The sequence below is a fragment of the Lepidothrix coronata genome, unplaced genomic scaffold, assembly GCF_001604755.1.
Source record: "Lepidothrix coronata isolate B3197 unplaced genomic scaffold, Lepidothrix_coronata-1.0 Scaffold35, whole genome shotgun sequence".
NCBI lineage: Eukaryota > Metazoa > Chordata > Aves > Passeriformes > Pipridae > Lepidothrix > Lepidothrix coronata.
The window spans coordinates 675948-701910 of record NW_016690215.1 but is presented as its reverse complement, the minus strand read 5'-3'; the positions used below and the strand labels follow the sequence as shown (position 1 = coordinate 701910).

The window sequence follows — 25963 nt, the reverse complement described above, 5'->3', positions numbered from 1 at the left end:
CTGACGAGCTCCATCTGCCTGGGGGGCTGGGAATCGAACCCGGGTCGCAGCGGTGAGAGTCCTGCACCCTAACCACTAGACCACCAGAGGCCCCCCTACAGAAAATAATTACAAAATAATTACACATACAGATTAACTACAAATACAGAATAGTTTCAGAAAATAATATTATTTCCAGATGAATTGATAAAGGGCACACAAAATATTAGCATATCTTATTTGGAGGAAATGTTTGTGCTGACATGTTTAGTAATGTATCCAGAAGCTCTTATTGTAAGGATAGTGGGATCCATCTCCACAAGAACTTTATAACCCCTCAGTAAATCTTGGAGTCTGATTTCATTCATGTGTCAGGCTGTTGCAGGGCACCTGCTAGGACTGAGCCCACCACCACAGATGTCAGGACAGGAAGGTACATCTAGCCCACACATCAGGCCCTGGTGAGGACTTCCCTGCTCTACCCCAAGCCCTTGCCCCTGTCAACAAGTGTGGGGCAAATGGGACTGAGAAAGAAAAAGTCAGTATGTCCTTTGGGAAGCAATGGCCATTTGTAAGAGTGGGGATGTATTTCCAACTTATGACAACTAACTACCTTACTCTTGTATTACCCAACAGATAACCACTGCTTAATTCGTTTATTCTCTCAAATGTCAGCTGTGTTACACACATGTACACATAGACACACAAGCCTATTACAAAACTTTCTGTTGAGATCATTACCAGTGAAAAAAGCCTTACAGGGCCTCTTGGAGACATTATTCTAGAAAGCTGGAATTTTAGATTCCCCATCCCTCTTGTAAAATGATTACAACATTCCAGCAATATATGAGTCCCTAAATGTAGGACACATGCTAATTGTTGAAGCCACCTGACAGTGAGGCTTCTAATTCAACCACCTCGGGTACCTGAAAGAAAAGTCATTCAGTGGGTGAGTTGCTTCATCTTAAGATACAATATAAGCTGATTCAGTTTACTGCAAATGAATGTCAATGTTTGCTTACATTAAACAAATAAATGAAAGCGTGATTTTGGCCAAAATTAATAGGTCGGGAAAACTTGATCTTTAAAAAAAAAAAAATCCAGAAAAAATGGATCTTGCAAAATGAAGAATTTCAATTCTCACTCCAGAGCAATGCTAAGATTTATGACATTTGCTTTTAACAGAATAAAATATACCTTGACCTGCAATTTTTTGCTTTGGGTAGAAAAATTACGATTCTGATATTTATCATTTTGAACAAACTTCTTGCATATTTGCTGTGTGTGACAAAGAAAAGCACAGATTAGCTTTCTTTTCCAGTCTGAAGTGGTCAGCTGTATACCACAAATGACTACCAAACTCTTGTCTTACTTCATGTATCAGTGGTACAATGATAATGAATATTGAAAGCAACTTTAGTATTACAAATAGATGATAATATAAATACATAAAGACATGATCTTCAGAGGTTCCTTCCAACCCTAATGATTCTGTGATTCTGAGTGCCAGCTGCTACATTTGAGACACCATCTCATATGCTGTCCTTGGCAATAACTTGCTTTGTTTATACTTGTAACTATCCATGATAAAAGGTTTAATTTACACCAACTCAGAAACTCAGAAAGCTTAATCTACATCACCCATTTTCCAGTTCATTAATAGATAGGACACAGTACAGAAGGAACAAGAGGCTAACTAATGTACTTGAGTACACAGCTGAAAGCATGAGAAAGGTCCTCCTCCCGTGTTTGTGATCTTTGTACTTCCCACAGCTGTCAACCAAGTATTAATTTAGATGCAAGTGTAGTTCTAATGATAATACTGACCACTACAAATTAGAACTCTGGCTATAATTAAGGCAAGATTTTTTTTCCACCATTAGGGCTTATCTGGTATTCTCACCTAAAAGCTCATCCTATAAATATGGGGGAAGAGTGCAGGATGATGTAAAACAGCAGACAGTAACTCCACGATGAGATCCTGTGGTTTCTGTAAGACAATCCCAGGGCTCTGTTTTGTAACTATTGCTCTTTAGCAGTTGAAAAACTGGCTAAACTCTGCATAAACGCTTTAGACAACAGAAGCTGCCAGGGTTCCCCTGCCAAAACAGCTGCACCTCCTTCTATTCCAAATCCATCCCAGTATCTCTCAGATACCAGTAAAAAGCAAGGACAACGGATGGCACGGGTCAAGGAGCCTAATCTGTGTTAAATATAACAAAGTGGTTTTTTCCCCAGTTTAGTTTTAACCCGACAGACTCCAGGGAGAGTTCAGACATGATCACTTCTCTCCCACAGGCATCTTTGTTCTCCCTCAGTAAAGCGTGTGCCTCCTTCATCCGCTGCTGGCTGCAGGATCCACCACATCCTGAAGCTGTGAGCCATGTTTGCTCTGGCTCTTGCCCACCAGAAGGCTGTAATGACACAGTCACAAACACTCACAAAATGGAATGGGCTGTCCAGCGAAGTGGTGGATTCTCCGTCTCTGGAAGTTTTTAACATGAGACTGGATTTGGCACTTAGAGCCCTAGTGTAGTAATCGTGGTGGTAGTGGATCAAGGGTTGGACTTGATGATCTCAGAGGTCTTTTCAACCCAACTGATTCTATGATTCTGTTCTATGATTCTATTCTATGATTCCATGAAAAAATGGGGGAAAAAAAAAAATTAATCTTTATTGCCACTCCACCAGGTCACTCCACCAGCTCCAGGACGTTCTCAGACGGCGCGCGGCCCGGCACGGGGGCGGTGCTGGGGGAGCGGACACCCGCCCACGCGACAGCAGCGACAGCCCCCGGAGGGGCCGGGCCGGGCCGGGCCGGGCCCGCCGGCACACGCACACTCAGCGGCCTCCGGCTGGGCGGCGGGGCCGAGCCGGGGTTTCCTCTGCCGGGCACGGCCCGCCCGCAGCCACCTCCCCCGGGCACCGCCTTCCCCGGGCACAGCCCCGCCCGCAGCCGCGGCCTCTCCGGGCCCTCAGGGCGCCCCGGGGTCCCCGCACGCGCCGGGCCCGCGCTGCGCAGGCGCGCGGGGGCGGTGCCAAGGCCGGGGCCGGGCGGCACCGCCGCGACCTCCCGCGACCTGCTGCTCCCGATCCCGACCCGCCCGCAGCCGCCGCTGCCCGCCGCTGGGGCTGTCTCCGGGGCCGCTGACGGGGGAGGTGGGGACGAGACGGGCAGGTGCCGCCTCTGCTTTGCGTAGGCCGCGTTAGAACCCCCCCCGGAGGGGCTGGGGCAGGAGCCTGCGGGGAGGGAGACAGGGAAAGACCGGAGTTGGGGTTGAGGATGTTGGTGCGAAGGGACGTGTCCCGCGTAGGGAGAGCCCGCCTGCTCTGAGTTTGACAGGCGCAGGGACTGCCCCTGGCGCTGTGCGCCCGCGGTTGTCACTGGACGTTCAGTGCTCGTTACCTTTCAAGAACTTGTCTCGCCTTTCAGATCTGTTCTGCCTGTTTGTATCGGCTGTTTGCTGGACAGGAGTGGGGACAGGAAAAACCCAACTGCGGCGTAGGTCTGATCTCATAGCACACGAGGTGAAACAGAAAACCTCTAACTTGGTTGGGATGAAGTGGGAAGTTGGCACAGTTCCGCTCAGACCTGGTCTGCTCAGCGTCACACCGGTTTTGTTTGTACTGGGCTTAGTCGAGAACCTCCTTTTCGTCTAAAAGAGAATATTTCCACACATTATTCTTTATGGTCAAAGTCTTACTAAGTGTAAACCAGTCTTACACTGGGTTTGTGAGTAACCCCTGCTATATCCTTGTAGCATAGAAGATTACAAGGCTTGCCGTGTACCAGCCAGCCTGCTGTGGGTTTTTTCTTACTAGAGTCCTGACATCGGTACTTTGTTTTTTGTGAACAAGTTGGTTGAAGCTGCAGGATCACTCCTTCGGCGTTTTTCAGCAGAAGTTGAAGGGGACACTGTATTCATGTTTGTTTGCTTGCTTTTTGCATTATTTTCAGTTTTAATCCTTCCTGTTTCTGAAATGAATGATTGACTTCATGGACAGTGGTGAACAACAGGGTTCCAGATGGGGGCTGGTGAAAGCAAGAGAGAAGCTGCTGAACAGAAGTTCTCCTTGGAACTGTTCCATTGTCTAGTGAATCCGCTGTTAATGCATTTTGTGTGTTTTAAGTGAGAGGGGTGTGAAGAGGACCTTGTTACAGTATCAGGGTTTTGATGTGCAATTTACCATTCAACTACACTTTTTTTTTTCTCTAATGTCTTTTTAACAGGTTATACCTAGAAGAAAGTTTCTGCTATTTGCTTCTATGGAATCCAAGCTCATGTACTGATACTTCCTTTGTAACTTTATGGTAAAACAAGACTATCAGTTTGGTTACCACATCATCTGGATCCAGACGTCACTTTTAAGAAAATGTGGACTGCTAAAAGTCTTTGTAGCGCTCAAATACTGTTGCTCCGGTTGAAAGAAGGCCAGCTGTATAGTTGCACCTTTCCCAAAACTCATCACTTCTGGATTGGAATTCCAAACTCTTGCACTGTAAGACCACCACGTACCAGAGTTAAATTCCAGGTAAGTATTTTTGTGATGCTCTGTTGATATAAGTGATGTGCATCAATACAGTGAAAAAATAGTTTATTTTAGAATCTACAGAACTAAGGTTTTGATCCTGCATGTTATTTATGAAGTGAAGATGCCTTCAGTTTTATATAAAGGGGCAGGCAGCAACAAGTACTGGAGTACCATCGTTTCAGAAGAAACTTTTTGTGTCTGATAGTTTTAAGTTGGGAAGAAGTGGTAATTTTCTTCAAATTACACTCCAGGCAATACTGCATGATAACTGACAGGCTGATTAGTTAGAGTGACAGTCGTTTAGATAAAAACAGGACCAGAATTCTCTGGAAAATGACTTACTGATGCAATATTGTGCAACAAAGGTGGGGGGAATGGATTGGTAGGGGAGGATAAAAACATTAGAGTTTGATTGTAAAAAAACCCCATATATATATGTGGGTTTATATATGTCTTGCTGATACCATCGAAGGAGTCTTTCTGTTGTGCCTTTTGCAACCAGACTTGTTTATCTCTAAAGAGGCATTGGCCTCTTTAGCCACCAGTGCCCTTGTAGCAAATGTGGGTAGAGCCCTTCCCAAATCTTCGTTCGCGAAGCCTGGCCATGATAAACAAAAATAGTGGGAAAAGACATAAAACTAATTTTGGACACTCACTGTTCCAAGTGGCAATGTTTTCCCTTTTCAACATCCAATGAAATTCATCTTTAAAATATAAATTGCTGCATGTGTAACTAGCAGAACATTGTGGTTTAAACTAGTTTAGTGGGGGTTAAGCAATTGAGAAATTCATCTAGATGATTTTACAACTATTTTATTTGACTTTATTAATCTGTTTAGTGTTAAATAATGTCATCTTATTTGCTGTTTTTTCTCTTTTTAATAATAATATTTGACTGTATGATTGTAGGTTTCCAAGGTGAATGATAAACAATCAGTAGTTGATAGATCGGCTGCTAGTGCAGAGGGAACTAAAATACCTGTTGGAAAAAGTTCCAGTGGAGTACATGATGGAAGTCATCATTCATTAGAAGGTATTAAACCTTTTGCTGCCCTCTTCTTAAGAAGTCAGCCTTCCCTGCCCAATGTAGACAACTTGTATTAAGGGTCAAGATTGTCTAAAATCTTAATTTGAAAAATACCATGTGATGTGTTTGTTTTTAATTTTAAGGAGATTATATGCAATTTTTATAGTCTGTGAAGACATGTAATTTTCCTATTTCTTAATGGCTGATTAAATTGTGTACTTATTATTTTGTGTTAGTATTATTTTAATGTTTTTTGCTTCAATTTCATTGAACTATTATATTCACTGAGGACTATAAATGGTTTGTGATGATGCTAGAGAACTTCCTGTTATAAATGTGAAAAAACAGTTGAACATTTCTGTGTCAATGTTGATTTTTGATTCAGGTAAATCAGTAGTTACACTTATGACCTCTATTTTAGCAATGCTGCCTAGCTAGAGAGTTCTTTCTGTGGCTTTGCTTGTTTTGTCATTCTTCACTAATAACTAATGCTCAGATGTGCTGTTATGCATCATACTTTTTAGCTCCCGTGCTTCAGGGTATTTGGTCATTTGCATTCTATGTATATTTAGTTTTTGTTTGTAAAGGTTTTTTTATTCAAGTGCTTTGGGCATTTTCAGCTTTTGTTTACAAATGGAATGACAGGGTGGTAGTTATGACAAGTTAAGACCCTGAGATCATGCAATGTAATTATGTTGCTCAGGAAACAGCCACATGAGAAACTGTTGTGCTATTTCTCTTAAATGACAATCAGGAAGACAATACCCATCCTGAAAAATCTGTATGGTACTGTATCGTTATTCTTCTCTATAGTCTTGTCTCCCTACAAATGGATGAGATACTGCTGAACAAACAGAAATGCCCCCAACCTCCAGTAGATTTTTAATCATCGGTGAATTTTTTTAAATTTTTTTTTCCCTGCAGATGTGGTAATCTTTTAAAGAGAACTCTGAGGTTTATGTTTATCCCCGAATGCTCCTGCGTTATCTGTAAAGTAATGAGATTGAACTGCCCCAGTGTTGTTCTCATTTCTTCTTTTACATATCTTGTCTTACGCTTCTGGTTTTTTTTCTTGGAGCCAACAGAAGCATTCCTATTCCCTTAGCCAGTTCAAGTCCTCATAGTCTGAATTTTGCCAATCATGTAAAATGACAGCATTTTTGAAAAGCAGTGGCAAAAGTGTTTGCTATATCCTGTTTATGTCATATCTCTACAGTATATGTACTGTCCAGCTGAAATGTACTTATGCATCTTTTAAGATTCAATGAGTTTTTTTCTTAAGACATGGTAATATGATAATTTTGCATTATAGGTATCAATATCTTTAATGGTCACAATTTATGTTGAACCTTCTAAGAATATTTGTTCTGAAGTTTTGTAGAACAGATGTTTCGTACCATTTCTAAGATACAAAGATTTCTACTCTTTGCACAGGCAGCTCAAAGAAGTGGTCTGTGTCCAGACATGACTGTGCTCCTATTTCTGTTACTCTGTTAGAAATTGTCAGGGAATGGTCATACTGCAGACTTAATTAAATTTCTCTCTGTTTCCTCTTTGGAGTTATAACCCTACTATTCTTTTTGATCAAAATAGCAGTGATCTACTAGATCATCAAAGCAAAAGACATTTTAGCATCATTCTGTCTTTAAAATACACCATTATAATTTGCAAATCAAGTAATGCCATGGCATATTTGCAAGAATCAAAAGAAATGGGAAAGTTTATATTCTTATAAAAGTGAGTGTTTTCGAACAGTGTTCCTTGACTTGAAATCTTAGTGCTCTTTTTTCTTCTTGTGTGTTTGTCTCTCGCTGACTGCTTTTGTCGGTCAAATAACTGATGTGAATACTCATTCAGTAATCTCTCTTTTTGTCTCTTGGGTAGGGAAATGAAGGAGACAGAAGTATGGGATCTAAGTGTTAAGAAATTAACTCTCATCAAAGAGTGAATGAATGCCAGGTATCCAGACACTCAAAGAGAACAGTGGTTACTCCCAGTGACTGATAACTAGATAGGACTAAGGCTCATATAAGAATCTACAATTTCCTCATGAAGCCATGTAAGAGAAGGCATGGATATCTGACTTTAGTTTTTGGTCTGAGATTCAAATAGTTTCTTCAGTTCACATGGCCTCCTTTTCTGTTCTTACTTTAGACAAAATGTACCAGCCAGTTCTGTATACAGTGAAGTGGGTTTCTGTATTTGTAGAGAATTTTTTCTTTTTGAAAAAAATCTTTCAATCTAAAATTTCTTGCTGTAACTATGCTTTAGATACTTCTTAGTTCTCATATTTTTTTGATTTGTGAACATTTAATTATTTTCCAGAAGGGAGAGATACTTTTTGGAGTATTAGCCTTGTAGAAGATTTGGATGTGTATATACATGAACATAAGCATCCACATGCTTATTTTTATTTACATAACCCTATTATCTTACACTGTGTTTCTTAGTTATATTTCATAGGTCCCTTAGATGTAGTTATTTGCATTTATGAACTCATACTTCATGTCTTTTTTTACCAATCAGCAATGTAAATGTAGTCCTTATTTCACATAATGTTTCATATTAGTAGTGTCTTGACCTTGAAGTCTGTTTTGGACAGAAATGGGAGTTGATTCTCCCATGCTTGCTTTTATACCTACATAATACTGCATTTGCTTTAACCAGCTTCACTTTTTTGTCAGAGTGGCCTGTGATGCAAAGGCACCTTTGCTCCTAATTTGTAGAAGGCATGGAGAAAGCTGCAGCAGTTGGTTAAACTCCCAAGAGTTTAACTAGACTGAAAAAAAGCACATCATGACATCATACTTCAAAGTTCAAAGGCTGTTTTAGTTTTCTTCCACTCTATTTAAAAAAAATAAAATCAAAGTAGGATTGTGTTTCTTTATATTCCAGTAACATCTTGAGTAAACTTTTTTAAATCTTCTATTCAGTACAGTGACTTTTCTTTAAATTAAAAGATCCTTTCTTTTTAAAAATAATAAAGGAATTTTCATTTGCATAATTCTAATGCCTTTTTCTCATATTGTCACAGCGAGAGCCAACCTCTAAATCTTTCTATGAGTACAAGTGTGTTAGATTTGCTACAAGTATTCCTACTTAGACATGTATATGCAAACATTTCCAGTGCAAAGGGGGTAAAGTACAGCTGATAAACTACTTTATGATAGTGTAATGTTTTACTGGAATGACTGATGCACCAAATATTCCTTGGCACTATGATTTTCTCTCTCCATGTCAGTGAAACCTGGTTAGACCGTCAGGTCTGATTGTAATCATGCCATGGATAAAGCAGCTGAGTTGAGCATGTCTCCTTATCTACTGGTTTTGAAAGCTGTTTCTTACCCTTATCTTTCCTGTGCTTCCCATTTCAGAGTTGAAGAGGCATCTTTAACCAAAATATGTTGCTGTACATGTTTGCCTCTCTTCATCAGGACTGATTGTTTCCATATTGAGATGTACCCAAATATCGTAGCAGTTTATTTTTAATTCAATACTAAGATAATGCGTACAATATCTCATATATCTGTACAATATAATCTGTGGAATACCTTGCTCTCATAATTGTGGTTATTTGCAGAAACAGAAGAACTAATAAAATGTACAGCATTATATTTTATTTAGTTAGTTAACCATCCCTAATGATCTGAACTAATACTTTCTGTTTGCGTTTTTTTTTTCATTTTAAATTCTACCCCAGACATCTTCATACTATGTGTGTGTTTATACATTTAATGCTTTGTATTTTACTTTGATTATTTTTGATTCCTTCTTATTTAAATAGTAGCAACAATATGTTGTGTGTTTCTCTTTTCTAAACTAGCAGTTACTTTAAGAATTTGTCAATAATACTAGTAAGTAAATGAGTTTCAGAGGTGACAGAAAAAATTCCTTTTTTAGAGAATTATAATGGATTCAAGGCTCTGCGTGTGTAAGGGAAGTATGATCCTGGAATCATAGAATACCCTGCGTTGGAAGGGACCTTAGAGGTCATCTAGTTCCAACCCCCCTTCCATGGACAGGAGCACCTTTCACTAGACCAGGTTTTTCAGAGCTCCATCCAACCTGTCTTTGAACACTTCTGGGGATGGAGCATCCACAGTTCTCTGGGCAACCTGTTCCAGTGCCTCACCACCCTCACAGTAAAGAATTTTTTCCTAGTATCTAATCTGAACCTACTGTCTTTCAGTTTTGAATCCATTCCCCTTGTCCTGTTACTATGTGGTGAGAGAGTAACCAGCAGTTTTGACTTTTTTAGTCAAGGTGGCTAGCAATGTTTGCTCTCCAAAGGCATTCTTTTATCACTTCTGACTAGCTACTTTTAGTTTGCATTTCTTTGACAAATTAGATGAAAATGTGTACATAAAGATATTTTTGATTGATTTAAAAAGGAATTTGTGCTAAGGTTTTTTTTTAGGGTTGTTTTCAATTTTGGAGATACTAAACTAACTGCTGTTTGTTTGATGTATTTAGTAATCAAAAGTTTTTACTGCTTTTAAGTAAACTGCTTTTTGTTATGTAAATACGGTTTGTTATGTGTTCTATGCCAAAAGAATAGATGTATATTACAAGACGAAATGAACACATCCTTTTTGCTTACCGTGACACCTTATTTCCACAGCACAAATGAAACACATCAACCTGTCCTTTGCAGCTTGTGGCTTTCTGGGAATTTACCACTTGGGGGCAGCAGCTGCTTTTTACAGGCATGGTAAGAAGTTACTGACAGATGTGAAAGCTTTTGCGGGAGCTTCTGCGGGATCTCTGACTGCTGCTGTCTTGTTAGCAGTGCCAGAAAATATAGAGGTAAATTAGTAAACTCGTAGGTATAGGCCATGATAATTTTCAAAGGACATTTTTTTATATAATCATCTTCAGTTAAGTTTATTAAAATATTAAGTTTCTTGTTTTTTTCTTCTTGCTTTTTGCTAGGAACAGAACTCTTGTGTGTATTTTCATTAACCACATCTGTGACTTGTGGGCAAAAACGTTTATGACAAAAATATTTCATATAAACTTTATATTTTAAGCTACATAAATAGAAATCTTATGTGTGTGAATGTTGAGTTGTAGGCAACCAGGTATAGTTTAATATACCAAAATGTATATCTACTTAATGGTGGTATATTACAAAGTGAATCATTCTTTCCTTGTCTAGAGATAGGCTTTGTTAAGCAAGTGCATAGCACCGTCCTTTCATCCTTCTGTGAAAGGACATGAAAATGGTAGATGGAGTCTATCTTCATAAACACCACACACCTGCTCAATTTTTTTCCTTGCTGCCTGTGCTCCATTAGACAGCATAAGAAGTGGCTTGTGCATCTTCTTTAGACTCAGTACAGCCCACTCCTCACCAGCAGTAGCCCCCACTGTTTTCCTGGGGGGATTAACCCTCACAGCATTCTGTTCTCACACAACTGCATGCATGTGTCTGGGTTGTTTCTCCTCCAGAGATACCACTCCTTTCTCACTGTGCATATGGTGTCACGTAGAGACGCCAGAGTTTTATTTAATGACTGCACTGTTAGAGGTTCTGTGGGAGAGCATAACTTTTTTTTGCTTTTTGTTTGATTTTTCCCCAGAGGTTAAGGCTGCTTTGCCCTTCTGAAATGCTTGTAGTGACTTTGCATTAATATATGTAGAGGACCAGGTATTACGAAAACGTTAATATTTCTTTAATGTCTTATTGTGGGGGAAAACAGGCTGTTAGATTTTTGGTCTAAGTACACTTATATTTCAGTTCTGTGAGTGTTGGGTAACTTTCTCCAGGCCTTGCTTATTTCACTGCATTTGATTCAAATAACAGTCCCAGCCAACCCACACTTGGCCACTGACCTTTCTGTTAGTTTGTGTGTTGGTTGTTTCTGCTGGGATATGAATTCAGCTTGCAGCATTAGCTATACTTCTGTTGCTTTAATCAGTAGGTTCTTCCCTGGCTTCTTTCCCCCACCTGACTCCCTCAGGTGCATTCTTTATATGATTTGATACTAGGCAAGTTACACTGGTGTGAAAAGAGCCTTACTCCTATCCTGTTCAGGTGTTACTCCCTTTCTGTCACCTCTGACTGGTGGTTCAATCCCAAGTTTGCCTGGTATAATGGGTACCTCTGACTTTAATTTCCTCTGTGGTGAGCACAGCAGCCCTTTGTTAGCCCAAGGGAATTTTTCTGCTTATTGTAGGCTCTTGGCATGAGCACTTGTTCTCAGCCTGGTCCAACTTACAAAGATATTTCTAAGTAAAAATATTAGAGCAGTTTTTAGTTTTTGTTTGTGGAAACCAAGGCTGTATTATATTGAATCTGATGGATTTTTCCTTTGAAAATTTGTCATTTTCTTGCAAACCGAAGAATGTTTCATTAACTTTTTAGTGCCTTTGATTTTTTTATGTATGTTTTAGTTATTCTTTTATATTGTTTAAATGGAAAATTGAGAGCTATTTTATCAGGGGGAATAATTCTTTCTAATTCTCATGGAATTTAAGTAAAGGCAGTGTTGTGTACTGAATAGAATTAATTTTTCCTATCAGGATAATTATATTATTATCTTTCCTACATTTCTATCTTGAAATATTTAATATCCACAGATATAGCTTTTAATCATTTAATTATTTTTTCTGTTTTTTTCCTCTCTCTCCAGAGATGGCAATGTTAGACAAGCCATAATTAGGACTTTCTGCATCTCCTAGTCTCAAAGCTCTAATGCAACCTGTCCTTATCTTGAAGTGAATATAACATTGAGGATTTATTATTTTGACTGTTCCTGTTTTAATAAGACAGTTTCCAAATGTTTTTCTGTCATATCTTGGATTTTTATCGCTGCTGAAAAGGCGTGGGACTTCAGAATTCCAGGGAGGCATATATAGTTATCGATAAAACCTATTTATTAAAAAAGTACTTTGATCACATTTGATATCAAGTTTGCTTAAGTCAATATAGTTACAATTTCTAAACATGTCCTCGGTCACTATTTAAATTTTAGATGTATTGTTTAAAGCTTTTAGCAATAAAATTCTAAAATAATTCATAGTTGTAAGAAGTTGTTCCTTTTGGGAACAGGAATTGGGAGCCTAGGTATGGTCTACTCTTAGCATTTGTAATATGGAATGTAGTTTTCTGTCATTCAACTAGATTTGGGTTCATCCAGCTCCCTGTTACTCTTAGCTCCCCATCTCTTTATTATATTTTTATATCTTCTTAGATATAAAAATGGTAGTTTTAAGGTACTTCTTTGTAGGGTTTTGTGAGTTTCTTCTCTGTTTAAAGAGAGATGTGTCTGAATATGCCTCTTTCCAGCACATTGAGTACAGAAGAAGCCTAACTGCCTACTGTAAAATAAATTAAAGGCTTAATAACTGATTTTATATGTTTTAATTGGCTTGAAGCTTGCAATGGCAAGTACCTCATGGGCTAAAGGTGCAAATCTAACCTATGTGAAATTAATTAGCACAAATATTTATGATGATCACTTCTTTAAGAGATATGAACCTCATAGTGAACTTCTTTAATACATTTTTTCAAATGCCATGTAAAGAAAGTGGATGCAAGAACTACATTTCTGTCTTTCACTTAGATGAGTGCTCTGTTGTTCAAGTGATGTGAGGAAGTTAAAATGCTTCAGTCAGCCTGATCCTTTCTCATGCTAATCCTCCCCCCAGCTCCTTCCTGGTTTTCCTTCCATCAAATCCTTTATCCTGCTCCCCAGTAGGACACATTCACTTCTCTTTTTTTTTTCCTTGCCTTTCTTCAGTTACTCAATAATTTATCTTGCTACTAGCAACATATTTGTTCTTCATGCAGGAAGCTAATAATCCAGGAAACCCAAACTATCTTTTTTTCATGTGGTTATGTAGGTGAATATGGGTGTAATATATTTATAGAGTACCAATTTCATAAGGCTGCATAAGACTGAATTTAGTTTTTTCCCAAGTCCTTAAAATCATTAGGGAAATCTGCATGAAAGGATAAAAAAAGGATTGCAAATACTGAATACTGAGTCTTAAGCACTCAGGATCACAATTCATTGTTTCAGCATGTTATGACTAAAAAATAAATTTTACCAATTCCATTGCTCTCCTTTGGGAGTTCTTATGGATCACACTTCAAGCTATTTTTCTGTAGCCATTAATGATGGGCATTTCAACTTTTATAAAAGAGATTCCCTGTGCAGGACTTTTATCTGGTGTCTTTTTTTCCTATATCATCCATCATAGCATTCCATTCATTAAATAGTTCCGTAGCATTGTATTCATATGTATACTTCTTAGTAGCCTGGTTTTTCCATTGGTGAGAAGAAATGGTAGTAATTTTAGTTTTTTTAATGCTTATAAGCATCTTAAGGTAATTGTGTCTGGTTTTAGTACTGAAATAGTTATTAAAATAAAAGGTAGCTTTAGAATTGAATTATAAATTATTGTTTTTGTAAGGGCATGGTTTAGACAGCTGATTATTTATCAGTGCTAGTGTGTAGAAAAATAACCTTTAACTTTCCTTGATTGTTAAAGTAATATACTTGTAAAAGTTTATAATTTTTTTTAATTAGGGATTTTTTTTTCTTACAAATTAGTCCTTATAAAAGTATCAATATTTTGTTATGCATATCTTGTTACAAACCAAACACATATGGGAACGTATTTCAGTTGGCTCTTTTAGCTCTCTCTTGATTAAAGCTTTAGCCTCTAGTATGTTTTAGGTACTACACTTGAACATGCTTCCCATCACTGAAACATCCTTAATGGTTAATGTTTTTCATTTCCAGCAATGTAAGCACTTTGCCTATGGATTTGCAGAGGAAGTCAGAAAACTGAACTTCGGTGCTGTAACACCTGGTTATGATTTTATGAAAACACTTAGGTACCTATCTTAATACTTCTATAAGATCACTTTTGTGTTGGACTCTCCAAATGCAAATGAAGAGTGTGCCTATTTCTTCTATACTGTGGAGTGCCCACCACTCTTTCTTTCACCACTAATGTATTTGCAACATTTTTATATAATGATGATGAGTAATGTTGAGCATTTTCTTTCCTCTAGGGAGGGCATAGAGTCTATTCTTCCTGCTAATGTTCATGAGATAGCTGAGAACCGGCTCTATGTGTCAGTCACTAACTCAAAAAGTGGGGAAAATCGCTTGGTTTCAAATTTTTCCTCCAGGGAGGACCTCATTAAGGTAATGAAGTTGAATAGTGCTGCATTAAATAGAAATGCTTGAGTTTCTTCAAGACTTAAGAGTATGTTATTAGCTGTACAATGAATCACTGTTTTACTCAAATAACCACTTATACTATCAGTGGTGCTACAACCATAACATAAACAATGGAAGCAGAATTTGATCCTACAGTTTCACAAATTTTGCTAAAATTAATTTTTTGCTTGTGTGTGTTTCCTTAATCTGTTATTATTAAGGTATATTCTACCTTGTAGGCAAAATATTTTTAAAAAGTAATAGGGTAACTCATGGTTGCAGTATATGAGAATAAAATAATATCGAAATTTTATAATAATTTTTGCATCTCTTACTTCACTGACACTATTTATATTAAGTTTCATCACAAAAGAAAGTGAAAGAAGTTTTAAAAAAAACTCAACACTTCCTATAGGTCTTTGTGGGGAATAGATATCATGTAATGTTAAGTCCTGTATGTAATCTGTATTTTATCTGGTACTGGAAAGTATATCTTTTGCTGCCCTTCTCTTAATTTGAATGTCACTTTTTAAATTTGGATCAGGATTGTATACATAAGCTGATATGAAATTATAGGAGGAAGTCAGATGTATGTAAAGCATGTTCTTTCTAGTAATCGATTTTATCTTAGTGGAGATTATCATAAAATATAGCAGAATAAAGGAGGAAAAAGAATAAGGAGGAATTCCTTTTGCTATCATTGTGGATGCTTAGAGCAAATAAGAGTTTCTTTACAGTTATCGCTTTAAAAAAATCACAGTTGTTTACAGAATCTCAAACTATACACGGGGAGTTTGCCTTTAAAGTATTTTAAAAGATCTTGATCCTATTATGTTAGTTCTCATAATTTTTAAGACTTCCTCATGCAAAGATAATTATGCAAAAAGTTTATTATCTCAAATTATGCACTGTAATTTCTAGCTATAGAAATACCTAGCAGTGACAAGCATGGAGATTATTATTCTGTAGGTATATGTGTTTTTGCACTGAAAACTTCTAACCTGAAGAGAATTAGAAGCATTAGGATGACCTCGGAAGTTTGAACATATTAGTATTTCCATAGTTCTCTCGTTGATTTAGCCATTTCTATTCTATTCTTTTGTTCTCTATGGTAGCAGTAAAATGGATTGGAATAATAGCAATAAAATTACAAATAATTGCTCACTGGAAGACATTCATATTGTCTGATTTTTCAATGCAGCTCATAATACATGTTTTTGTGCATACCTTCATCTCTGTGTGTGTCGTGTGTACAGCTGTCTGAGTGTTGGTGGCTGCTGCAGTAGCTTGGAGGGCAGAATTTGTTTGGTTATTTGATTGTATTAGGCCTAGACATGACCTGCTACATCCAAGGCTGGATAAAAATACTGCTGAGCAAACTGTTTTACAAACAGCAAAACTTCTGTACCCTCTGTCAGAAATCTTTCAACTTCCATATGCATTTGGTTTCAATGCTTAACAAGCCTCACGGTTTCCAAAATTTTTCAAAATGGCTGAACTATGTTGCTACAGTTTTAAGCTTTTATCTTTTTTGCTATTCCCAGTGGACATGGAAGGTCAATTAATAATCTCCCACATTTGAAATAGTCTTTACATATGTGAAGACAGTGATCTTGTATCAGCATTCCTAGACTTGCAGTTCTTAAACTGGAGGTGACAGGGAAGAGAGGCATGATTTGTGTGTTTGTGAGGGAGCAGGGCACTGAAGACTGTTGTATTTAGTTTGGAAAGGTGGGAGCAGTGTATTGAAGTCCACAGTGGTCTGTTAGTGGTTGAGAAATACTGAAAGTGTTCTTCAAATTTGTCCTTCCTCTCCTCACTCTTGAGATCTAAGTGACTTTAGAAAGAAAAACAACTGCTTTCTTCAGTCCTTTTGAAAAGAATTCAAGTTTTGCAGAGGTCACCTTGTTTTGACTCTGTTCTTTCACTAAACCTTTTTCCCTTTAGAAGGGCCAAAGTTACTGAGGTGGAGTTGAAGGAGAAAGGAGAAAGGGAGTTGGGCAGGGGAAGATGCTGATGTTGGGAACTTGGGAGTCCTATGTTATGCTTTTGTGAGGGAAAGGAAAGAGAAATAGCTGCAGTTTTCATAAGGAAAGTGAGAAGGCCTTTTTATCTGAGCTCAGACAAAGCTCTGGTCCTCTACATCACTGGGAAGAGAAATAGGCAAGAGAAGAGTTCTCAAAGTGAAAGTTGAAGACTTCATATACATATGCAGTCTTAATTAAAATTTTAGGGGAACAGAGGTACTTAATACTGAAAGTAGCTTAATTTTTTTGTAAAAGTAAGTGTAATTCCACCCAAAAAAGCTCAGGCATTTTATTCCATCATCTCCACGGATTGTGAGGTTTTCTGCATCTGATCTTTCACATAGTATATACACCAGTTTGGGACCTGCTTCTGTTCCCCAAATTGGTTTTTTATGCCGCCACACAAGCACGTGGATTCACCCTGTTTAGCCTTATGAGAAATTCTGGCATATTGCGCTTTGTCCATGCATTTACACTTTCTTTTTGAAATGCTGTATACTGGTTGCTTATATATGTGTGAGTGGATACATAGGTATAGAGAAACACACATTCTCTCACAGGTATTGCTATGAATGGATAGAAAGGGGGGTGTGTGTGTGCAAATCTGTACATGACAGAACAGTGTCCTAATATAAAAAAAACCCAACAAACTGAGAGCTGCTGTGGATAGCAATGAAGGCTTACAGTAGGGGAAATAGTAATTTGTTAAGTATTGAATGTATTAAATGCAAAGTACTGATACTGGTAAAGATATACATGTGTGAATTTTTGGGTTGTTTGTAATATTTTTGAAAGTTTGAAAATCTGATTTATTAGAAGAGTGGACACTATGTTAATATACCAATAGAATGATTGGGTCAGTTTCTTCTTTGACAATATATTGCTTTTTTTCCAGCATATGCATATCTAGTTTCTGCAAAACTGTAGACATACTTTACATTGTGCAAAACTAAGCTCATACTCTTTTGAATCACATAAGTCAATGAGTTAATTTTTGATATTTTGTTTTAAGAGCTGTCACTGTCAAGTCATAAAAAAAGGCCAACCATACTGAATAATTCAAACACATTTTGACATACCACAACAAGAAGACATTTTGAGATGACAGTGGGTTTATGTAAAACTAATATATTGAGTGGTTACTGCTGTATTATTTAATATATATAAATAGGTATAAAGATATGTATTCATTTAAAATTACTTTGTCGCCTTTCTTTCATTCTTTTTCTTCTATTCTTTCTGCTTTCTTCTCTCTAGGTCCTGCTAGCAAGTAGCTTTATACCACTGTATGCAGGAATTAAGCCAGTGGAATATAAAGGAGAGGTAATTTTTCATCAACTACCAACTTTCTTTTTATATGTTCTTTATTTATGATGTAACTATTTGATATTAAGGGAAAGCAACTGCAGTGCTGTATTTTGTAAGGTAGTTATTGTTTCTGTTGATGTTGCAGATTAACACCAGGAAAGTTAATACGAGTTTGCTTGTGTGTTGTTTCAGAAATTGTGGGTGCTGAGACTGAAATGATCTCTGTAACGTGAAGCTGTTTCTAAAGATAGTGTCTGACACTTACTGTGAGAAGAAACTTGTTTTACTAAAGATTCTTCTCACCACAACCAGCTTTAAAATGGTTTATTTTGCAGTTTAGAGGACCACCAATGTTTTTTCTGTTTGATGGAGGGAATGATAGGGAAGGTTCTTGGCAAGTTGGATGCTGCTGGAGTACATGTGTTTTCATGCGTGTTGTTCTCATGTTCTGTATAGAATTACATGCTTACCAGGTACCTTCAAACCCCTTACGTTTGGAAAAGCATTTAAAGAATAAACTTTTCAGGAGTGTACACTATTATAAGAAAACCTTTTCACAGTTTTCTTAATTTAGCTCCAAGAACGTTTTTGTCTATCTTACATAAATATATTAACACTCTAAGAATAATTTTAGAAGCATGAAAATAGCTATTTCTTTCTGAGAAAAACTACGTGATACTTCTTCCTTTATTTCCTTGTATTCATACAAATGATTCTTCTCAAACCTCTGTAATCCTCACAGCCACCCTGCCAAAAAGCTGCACAAAACCATATATATTTGCCCCTAGCTAATAGTTGTTGTGTCAGAAAGCTTTTCAGCTTGAGAATTATATATATGACAATACATATCAGCTGAAATATTTGAAGGGTTTAAATCAGTATTGTTTGACTCTTTGAGTTAAAATGGAGACTGCTTACAGCTTCCCGGGGTCTGGAATTTTTTGTCGATTGGAGTCTCTATGTTGCTTGTGCCATTTCAAAGAGGATCTTTGGATTTTTAGGTTCATTCTGCCATTAGTTAAAGGGAAAAAAGTGTCATTGTTAATTTTTTTTGTGGTATCCTTTCAATTAAGAAATTGAAAAGTTGGCCCAGAGTTTTGTCCAAAACTTATTTAAACCCCATTTTATTGGGTGAACAGTTCCATTATGATTGAATAGGTATTGTAATATTTACTGAAGCCTTTTTAAACCTTTTTTTATCCCTGTAGTATTTACTGCAACGTTTTTTCTAGGAGACAGTTCTCATTGCTGCCTATGTTTATTTTTTGCATTCAAAAGTTAAATCAATGAAAGTTTCACAGAAACTGATTCTTCTCTTAGTTGAAAGCTTCTTTTCATTCCCAAAGCTTCTTACTGCTCTCCTTTAGTGAGATGCAGAAAAGACAGTTTCTGGGAATGAGGTTGCTTTCATTTATTGTTATTTTTTGGAATGATTAGTTCTGCATGTCTGCACTGACTTTTCTCATATTCTGTGAAACAATGCATTTGTGGATTGAATTTTTTTTTTTTTTTTTTTTTGAGAAAACTGTTGCCTGTAGATGCTTGTGACTTCCATTCTTTAGTCCCAAGTGCTTAGAGCGGGATAAGAGCAAAACCTTGGGACCTCTCTTGCAGTAGTATTTCCTTGGTTTGGAATGAGGATATGTGGGTGTGTAGTAGGGCCCAGAAGCACACATGGTAGAACCAGATACATGGCATGTAACATCATGTTCCAGGCATGGTAAGCACTAAGTCAATAAGATAGATTGGATATTGATTTGGCTCTGCACAGTCACCTATCATATAGCATCACATTTCAAGCTTCCTGAAAGCTTGACTGTAACAGACCAGAGTTCTGTCTGTCTGCATTTACATTGGTTTCAGGAGGTAAATTCCTTAGGCCATAGGTCCCTGGTAGCATGGAATTCAGATTACTGCCTGCTCAGTGCCTGAGTCTACAGGCCTTATCTGTGCTTTAGAACAGTTGATCTGGATCTTCTCTGAGCTACATATATCACCTGCACACATAGCACCACATCATCTGGGAGTGTTTTTGAAATGTATTTTACTATGTTACCTCTGCTATGTTACTACTACCATTATGCTTCGTAAATAAGTAAGTAAGTAAGCAGGTATGGTGCACTTTTGCTGAAATAGTATCAGAAAATAACCAAACCTTTTGCTAGCCTGCCCGTACTGCCTACAGAGACTGAACCCTAGGATTCAGTTTACAGTTCATGGCACTTTAGTTTTCTTTTTAGGAAGAATATTTTCTGGGGAGCATTTGGCTTCACTTTGGGTTTAGCTAGGTTACCTGTAAGTGTGCATGCCTGCAGGCTACATTCTTGAGATGGATAAGCTAAATTTCATGTTATGGTGAACATAACATCAATCTCTTCATATTATGTTTTCTTCTGATTTGATGAACCTAAAAATAATATGACAAAGAAAGAAGTGTCAGATAACATCTGAGAATTTATTGTCTGTTTGTGGCCTTAACAGCTTATTGCCTGGGTTGGGTTTTTCAGGTACCCTTGGACTAGGCTTCCAGTAACACCAGTGCAAACCCACTCCATGTGAAATTATTTTCCTTTGACTTAGTTTGGTGTCCTTTAACATGACAAGGTTAATTTTTAAGACAGATAATTGAGTTGACTGTATTTGATGATGAGTCTGTAGTTTGTGTGACTGTAGTTATTATGGAACAGCTTTGTAAAAACCAAACTGATAAACGGGTAGATTGTGTTAGGTCAAGCCCACATCCTTGTTCTCGTTGGCTGGTTTGGTTTTCTTTGCACGTTATTTCAAAACTTTCTCTGTCTTTACACTGTACTAGATATTAGTGACACTAATTCAGAAGTTACCAGGAATTTGTCTCATCAGCTAAGAAGCATCTTTCAAGAACTGATTAATGAAATTAAAAGAAACTGGGACATCACTTTTCTTTGTCTGCAGCAAATAAATGTTTTATAACTATGAAACACAAGGGACTGTGGAGATAAAGTATTTTTGACTGAAAAGCAGTTTCTCCGAAATGCTTGAAAGAAAATAAAACAACAGAATCTATAGAAATTAGTGCTAAATAAAAATTACTGAGATGCCCTGGTAAATGTTTTGGTTTTCAAATAAACATTGAAGTTACATAAGAGGAGAGGGGAGAAAAATAAATAATCAAAATGTTTAAAAGTGTGAGAACTTTTAAGTTGTAGCAGTGCTAAACTAGACTTGTGAAAAACATTAATAATGTCATCTGTTATGTTTTCTTTGACATGGCTTAGACAGGGCATCCACTGTAATTTTCACAGTAGGAAATACAACAAAAAGCCACTTGCTACTACAAGCAACATGGCATATGAATCAGTAATAAACTACTATTTATAGATACACACAAAAAAACTGTGGTGTTAGAAATGTTATGGTATATTGCAGCTCTACTCACAGCTATCACAGCAGTGCTGTAATAGAAGTTTGAGAAATCTGAAAGATAGCTGTCGTTCTGGAATTTTATTCTTTTTTTGCCTTATTTTCTAAGACAAAACAATCTCAATCCTAAGCATTGAGAAATATGATGTTTGTGCAAAGTGAAGGAATTTAGTGGTGGATTGTGGGTGCTGACATGAGGTAATGTCAAGAGTCAAGTGCTAAAGCATACAGTGAAGTAACAGGATGAAAAGGGCCATAGAAACTGTTGAATGTTAATATTTATAGCTTATATTTTGAAATCAGGAACATAAACTTCATCTGAGATAGTGAAGAAGAGGGTGGTGTGGGGAGACTCTGGAAACATTTAAATGTCATAAAAAACTTCCTAATCATATACTTTTTGTGAGAGCTTTTTGTTGATTTGGGGTTTTTTTAACTTTTGTGACTGTTTTCTCTCCCTTGGATGATAAAAGAAGTGTAGAATTACTAGTTGAATTTAGATGTGTAAAGTTCAGTGAGATGCTTTTGGTCATCAGACCTCATGTATGATGTTAGTGAATGCATCTAGCCAGCAGAGGGCTGTTGGGTTTTGGGTTATGCATGTAAGCATAGAAAGAAATATGAAGATATAAAATATATTAGCCAGAAATATCACAGCTGTCCTGTTTATACTGGAATGGAATTTGGCCGTGGTCCTTCTAAAGATCAGATTTGTGCCTCTAGATCTCATTCTTCACTATACTTAACTCCTGTCTGCTCCCTCCTATGTCATAGCTGTTCAACTCCTTCCCACCTTTACCCTCCACTTTCCAGCTGCTGCTGTCTTGTGTAGTGTATGTAAGACATGAGGCTCTGGAAGAAGAATCATAGAAGAGGGTAGGAGTGATGTGTGGTTTTGCTTGTGCCGTCAGTTTACCTGCACCTACAGATTGTGCAGCTCCTCGTTTCAATCAGAATAATGTTCTAGAGGAATATACAGCATTTAATGTGATTCATGTGTAATATTAAAAGTCTTATATTTTCATTGAGAAAAATTCTGTAGGGGGCATTTTATTATTAGATTAATCAACGAGCCTTATCAGAGCTTGATAAATACATTACACACAAAATGCACATTATGTCAAATGGTCATTGATTCATAACTCTGTGTGTACATTGTCAGTTCCTTGATATTTATGCCACATATTCGATATTATCCATTGTATTCCTAGAAGGAAACCTGTACATTTTCTTAAGAGTGGACTGGAAGAGGCAAGGTCAAGAAGGGAAAAGTATTCCATTATGATCATACTGTACTAGAGTAACTTGGAAAATACTTCTGTTTCCCAATAGAAGTGGGTTGATGGTGGCCTTACCAATGGCCTTCCTATCTTGCCTTTTGGAAGAACTGTGACGATTTCTCCTTTCAGCGGTCGATTGGATATCTGTCCACAAGATAAAGGACGTGTGGATCTTTATGTTAAATTAGCAAAACAAGATATGATGGTGAGTTACTTGTTTATTAATTACCTTAAAAAGAATAAAAGGTACTTCTGCAGTTAAGTTTATGTTTATATTTAAGTGTCTATTTTGTGTTATATATCAACTTATGTGAAGTTTTGGCATTTTCTGGTTTGCAAATGGAGGTTAAACCTTTTCTTAGACACAAGGGAAGGAAAATGTAGAATAAAGAAGGAAGTTTGAAAATCATTGATCTAGTACAAAATTGAGCACATTATAACAGGCTGTTAAGTGTAAATAATATTAGGCTTGCTTTACATATCATCGGTCTATGACTAGGTACAGTGTTTATAGGAAAAAAAACAAATTGAATACCTCAGTAAAGGAGAACTCCAGAACATTTCTTCATACTTATTGAACTCTATTGCTCCAACTGAATTTAAAATACAAGTTTAAGTTCTACATTTGAAGTGGTATGCAGTGACTTGTCACCGCATTGCTCAAGAGAGCTTGTGAACACCTGTGACCACAACACTTTTGCAGAAGTCTTGTTAGAAGTTTCAGAAACATTTCCGTATGTTGAGATATAAGATAAGACTATTTTTTATTGCCTCCTTTTCATTGTTGACGTTTCTGTCTTTGCAACCTTTGTCTCATACACTTTAACTAGTCTTGCTTCTTTTGACATGATGAAAGAAAATATTGAATAATGATAGACCTAGTGGTCAACAATATTCCATTAGAAAGAAACAATAAAGATTAACAATAATTGGTACTTTAGGCTTCTTTTTAGACAGTTTTTAATGTTTTCTTAATTTTAGTAAAATTAGTATTATGTAATGTCATTCTAAATTGGAGCAGTTTCTGATTCTTTATAATGTTTCACAGAGAGATTTTAAGCATGGTAGTGCTTGGCAAAAGGTCATAAAGTTTATATCGAAAATATACACAATCACTTACTGTGTATTTCTTGGTCATATTTTGTATCTAATATCTAGTGTATCTAGAGGAGGAAAAATTAGTTGGTGATTAGTTTAGAGTAGAAAATTAATTGCTTCTGGGGTCATGCATGTGCAGACTTGTGCAGAATCTCAGGAAACATTTTAAACTATTTGATTTGAAGCATCTCTAGCTCTTAAAACTGTAAGAATGATCACTAAGAACCATTTTTTTCAGCAATATTGTAATCTGCATAAATTGAAGAATTGTATATCTTCATTCACTTGTATTGGAATGTTAACAGTTTTTTGTCTCTTTGACTCTCCTCCATCTTCTAGAATGAATTTGAATAATTGCTTACTTTAAATAATAAAGATGATGTTGATATTGTTTAGCAAAATTGTGTATAATAAAGTATGTGGCTAAAATATTAAGTTAATTTTATAAACAAATTGTTCAGAACATTATTGAATTTAATTATATTTTTTATTTGGCCATAATTTATTAAAGTCTGTTTTCAAGAATAAAGCTCCAAAATATTTATACATGATGGAGTGACCACTTAAAAAGCTGAGTAGTCCTTAATTGTTGGTAATACAAACTACGTTTATACTCATATGTAAACGTTGCCTGGGATTGTTCCCAAGGATGTGGTTGTTTGCACTAGTAAGTTGTCAAAATATTATTCCTTGCACAAGTTTAGCATGTGCCAGCTACCACTCTGCCAGACAGTTTTGGGATTGTTTCCAGACTTAAAGTGTTTCAAAAACTTTGGGCAGTTTTACAGGCAGACAGTCTGTTTTGGATGCTGTGAGTTTAATAGTGTGTATGTGGTGTTTGTGCCAGTTTGCCTTGGCGCTCAGCAGTGAACCTGGACGTGGTTAATTTCCTGGTGTAGACACAGCCTCGCTGCTCTTTTGGTTTTGCATATGCTACATGAAACACGTGACAGAACAGTCACATCTAGATAAGTTGCTTTAACAAACTAATTTGTACCTTCTTGCTCTATTGCAGCTGTCACTGGCCAACCTGGTAAGACTTAATCAAGCTTTGTTCCCACCAGACCAGGAGAAAATGGAATCATTGTACCAAAATGGCTTTGACGATGCTGTACGTTTTTTATTGAAAGAAAACTGGTTTGAATAGATGGCACATAAAAAAATAGTGAGATGTGATGACTGTCAAAACACAGCTACAGGCTTCATGGAGAATCTCAGGGATTGCTGCCCCGGTTGCTGTTTGTGAAAATAAAAATCCTAATGGACTTGAATCTGCTTCTGCTGAGAAGGTATCAGTTGCACTCCAAAGAACTGTATAAACATGTCAGAATGGAAATAGTGCTTGCCTGGTGGATGTCTTGTTTTGAGGAGGTTCCACTTAGATTAATTTTTCTTCAGCTGGGGATTTCAGTGGGGGATTTGTAAAATTATCATAATAACAGAAATTTGGAAAAGTCTTTTTCAATGTTATTTCAGAGACAAATTGATGTCATATCATGAAAAATTACAATCTATATTATTCTCTTAACATACTTGTGAGTAGTAATTGGATGCTCTCAGTGTTACTGATCTAAAGCATTTCCTGGAGTGTTCTAAAGGATTTGAAGATTAAGCACTAGCCACAAAAAAAAAAACATTTGCACTCTTGTTTTGTGTATTTTTTCACATTAAAAGTTCTTAATTTTTCAGTGAATGTGTTCTTTTAAAATTTGAAACACTGAAATTTGTAGCAGAAGTGTGATATAAAAATAACTTGTAAAGAAGGATGTAAGAACTTGTCATATTTATTACGTTTTCTTCTTCCTCTGCCAAAATTGAATAAATATATTTTCTTGAATCTTTTGTCAAGAGTTCATTTATAAGTTTCTTGGAATGCTATACCTTAAGTTCAGGATTTTCAATCTTAATGTCTAAATGCTAAAATTCACAACTATTTATTTAAAGACAAAGAGTGTCTTGTTTGTAAGTATGGATTTTAAGTTGGTTTAGTAATATGTAAAAAATTTAAAAAAAATGAAGATTGAGTTAAGCATGTATGAAATTTTAGAATTCCTAAGAACAACTGAAAAAACTGTGGCTAAGGAAAAAAAAAACCTTCTATAGCTGTTTGAAAGTCTCTTCAGCATGCAA

At 36.7% G+C, this 25963-nt stretch overlaps 1 protein-coding gene and 1 long non-coding RNA gene across 5 annotated transcripts in view; one reads left to right on the top strand and one right to left on the bottom strand.

The window, feature by feature from the left end:
• The window catches only part of LOC108496014, a 33304-nt gene extending 29861 nt beyond the window's left edge, over positions 1 to 3443 (bottom strand). Inside the window, exon 1 of the long non-coding RNA XR_001874288.1 lies at positions 3386 to 3443. This is a non-coding gene — a long non-coding RNA (uncharacterized LOC108496014). The remainder of the gene's footprint in view (positions 1 to 3385) is intronic.
• Positions 3032 to 25638, top strand: PNPLA4 (patatin like phospholipase domain containing 4). Of its 4 annotated transcripts, none has more exons than XM_017812332.1 (9): positions 3032 to 3138; positions 4211 to 4512; positions 5422 to 5545; positions 10161 to 10345; positions 14293 to 14387; positions 14568 to 14703; positions 18003 to 18068; positions 22788 to 22940; positions 24849 to 25637. In XM_017812332.1, exons 2-9 carry the CDS (start codon positions 4354 to 4356, stop codon positions 24978 to 24980), a joined length of 1050 nt encoding a protein of 349 aa, XP_017667821.1. In that variant the 5' UTR covers positions 3032 to 3138; positions 4211 to 4353; the 3' UTR covers positions 24981 to 25637. The 4 variants fall into 4 exon arrangements, with proteins under 4 accessions (XP_017667821.1, XP_017667823.1, XP_017667822.1 ...); XM_017812334.1 differs by lacking the exon at positions 3032 to 3138 and adding an exon at positions 3239 to 3485; XM_017812333.1 differs by lacking the exon at positions 3032 to 3138 and adding an exon at positions 3239 to 3507.
• Positions 25639 to 25963: the final 325 nt, after the last annotated feature.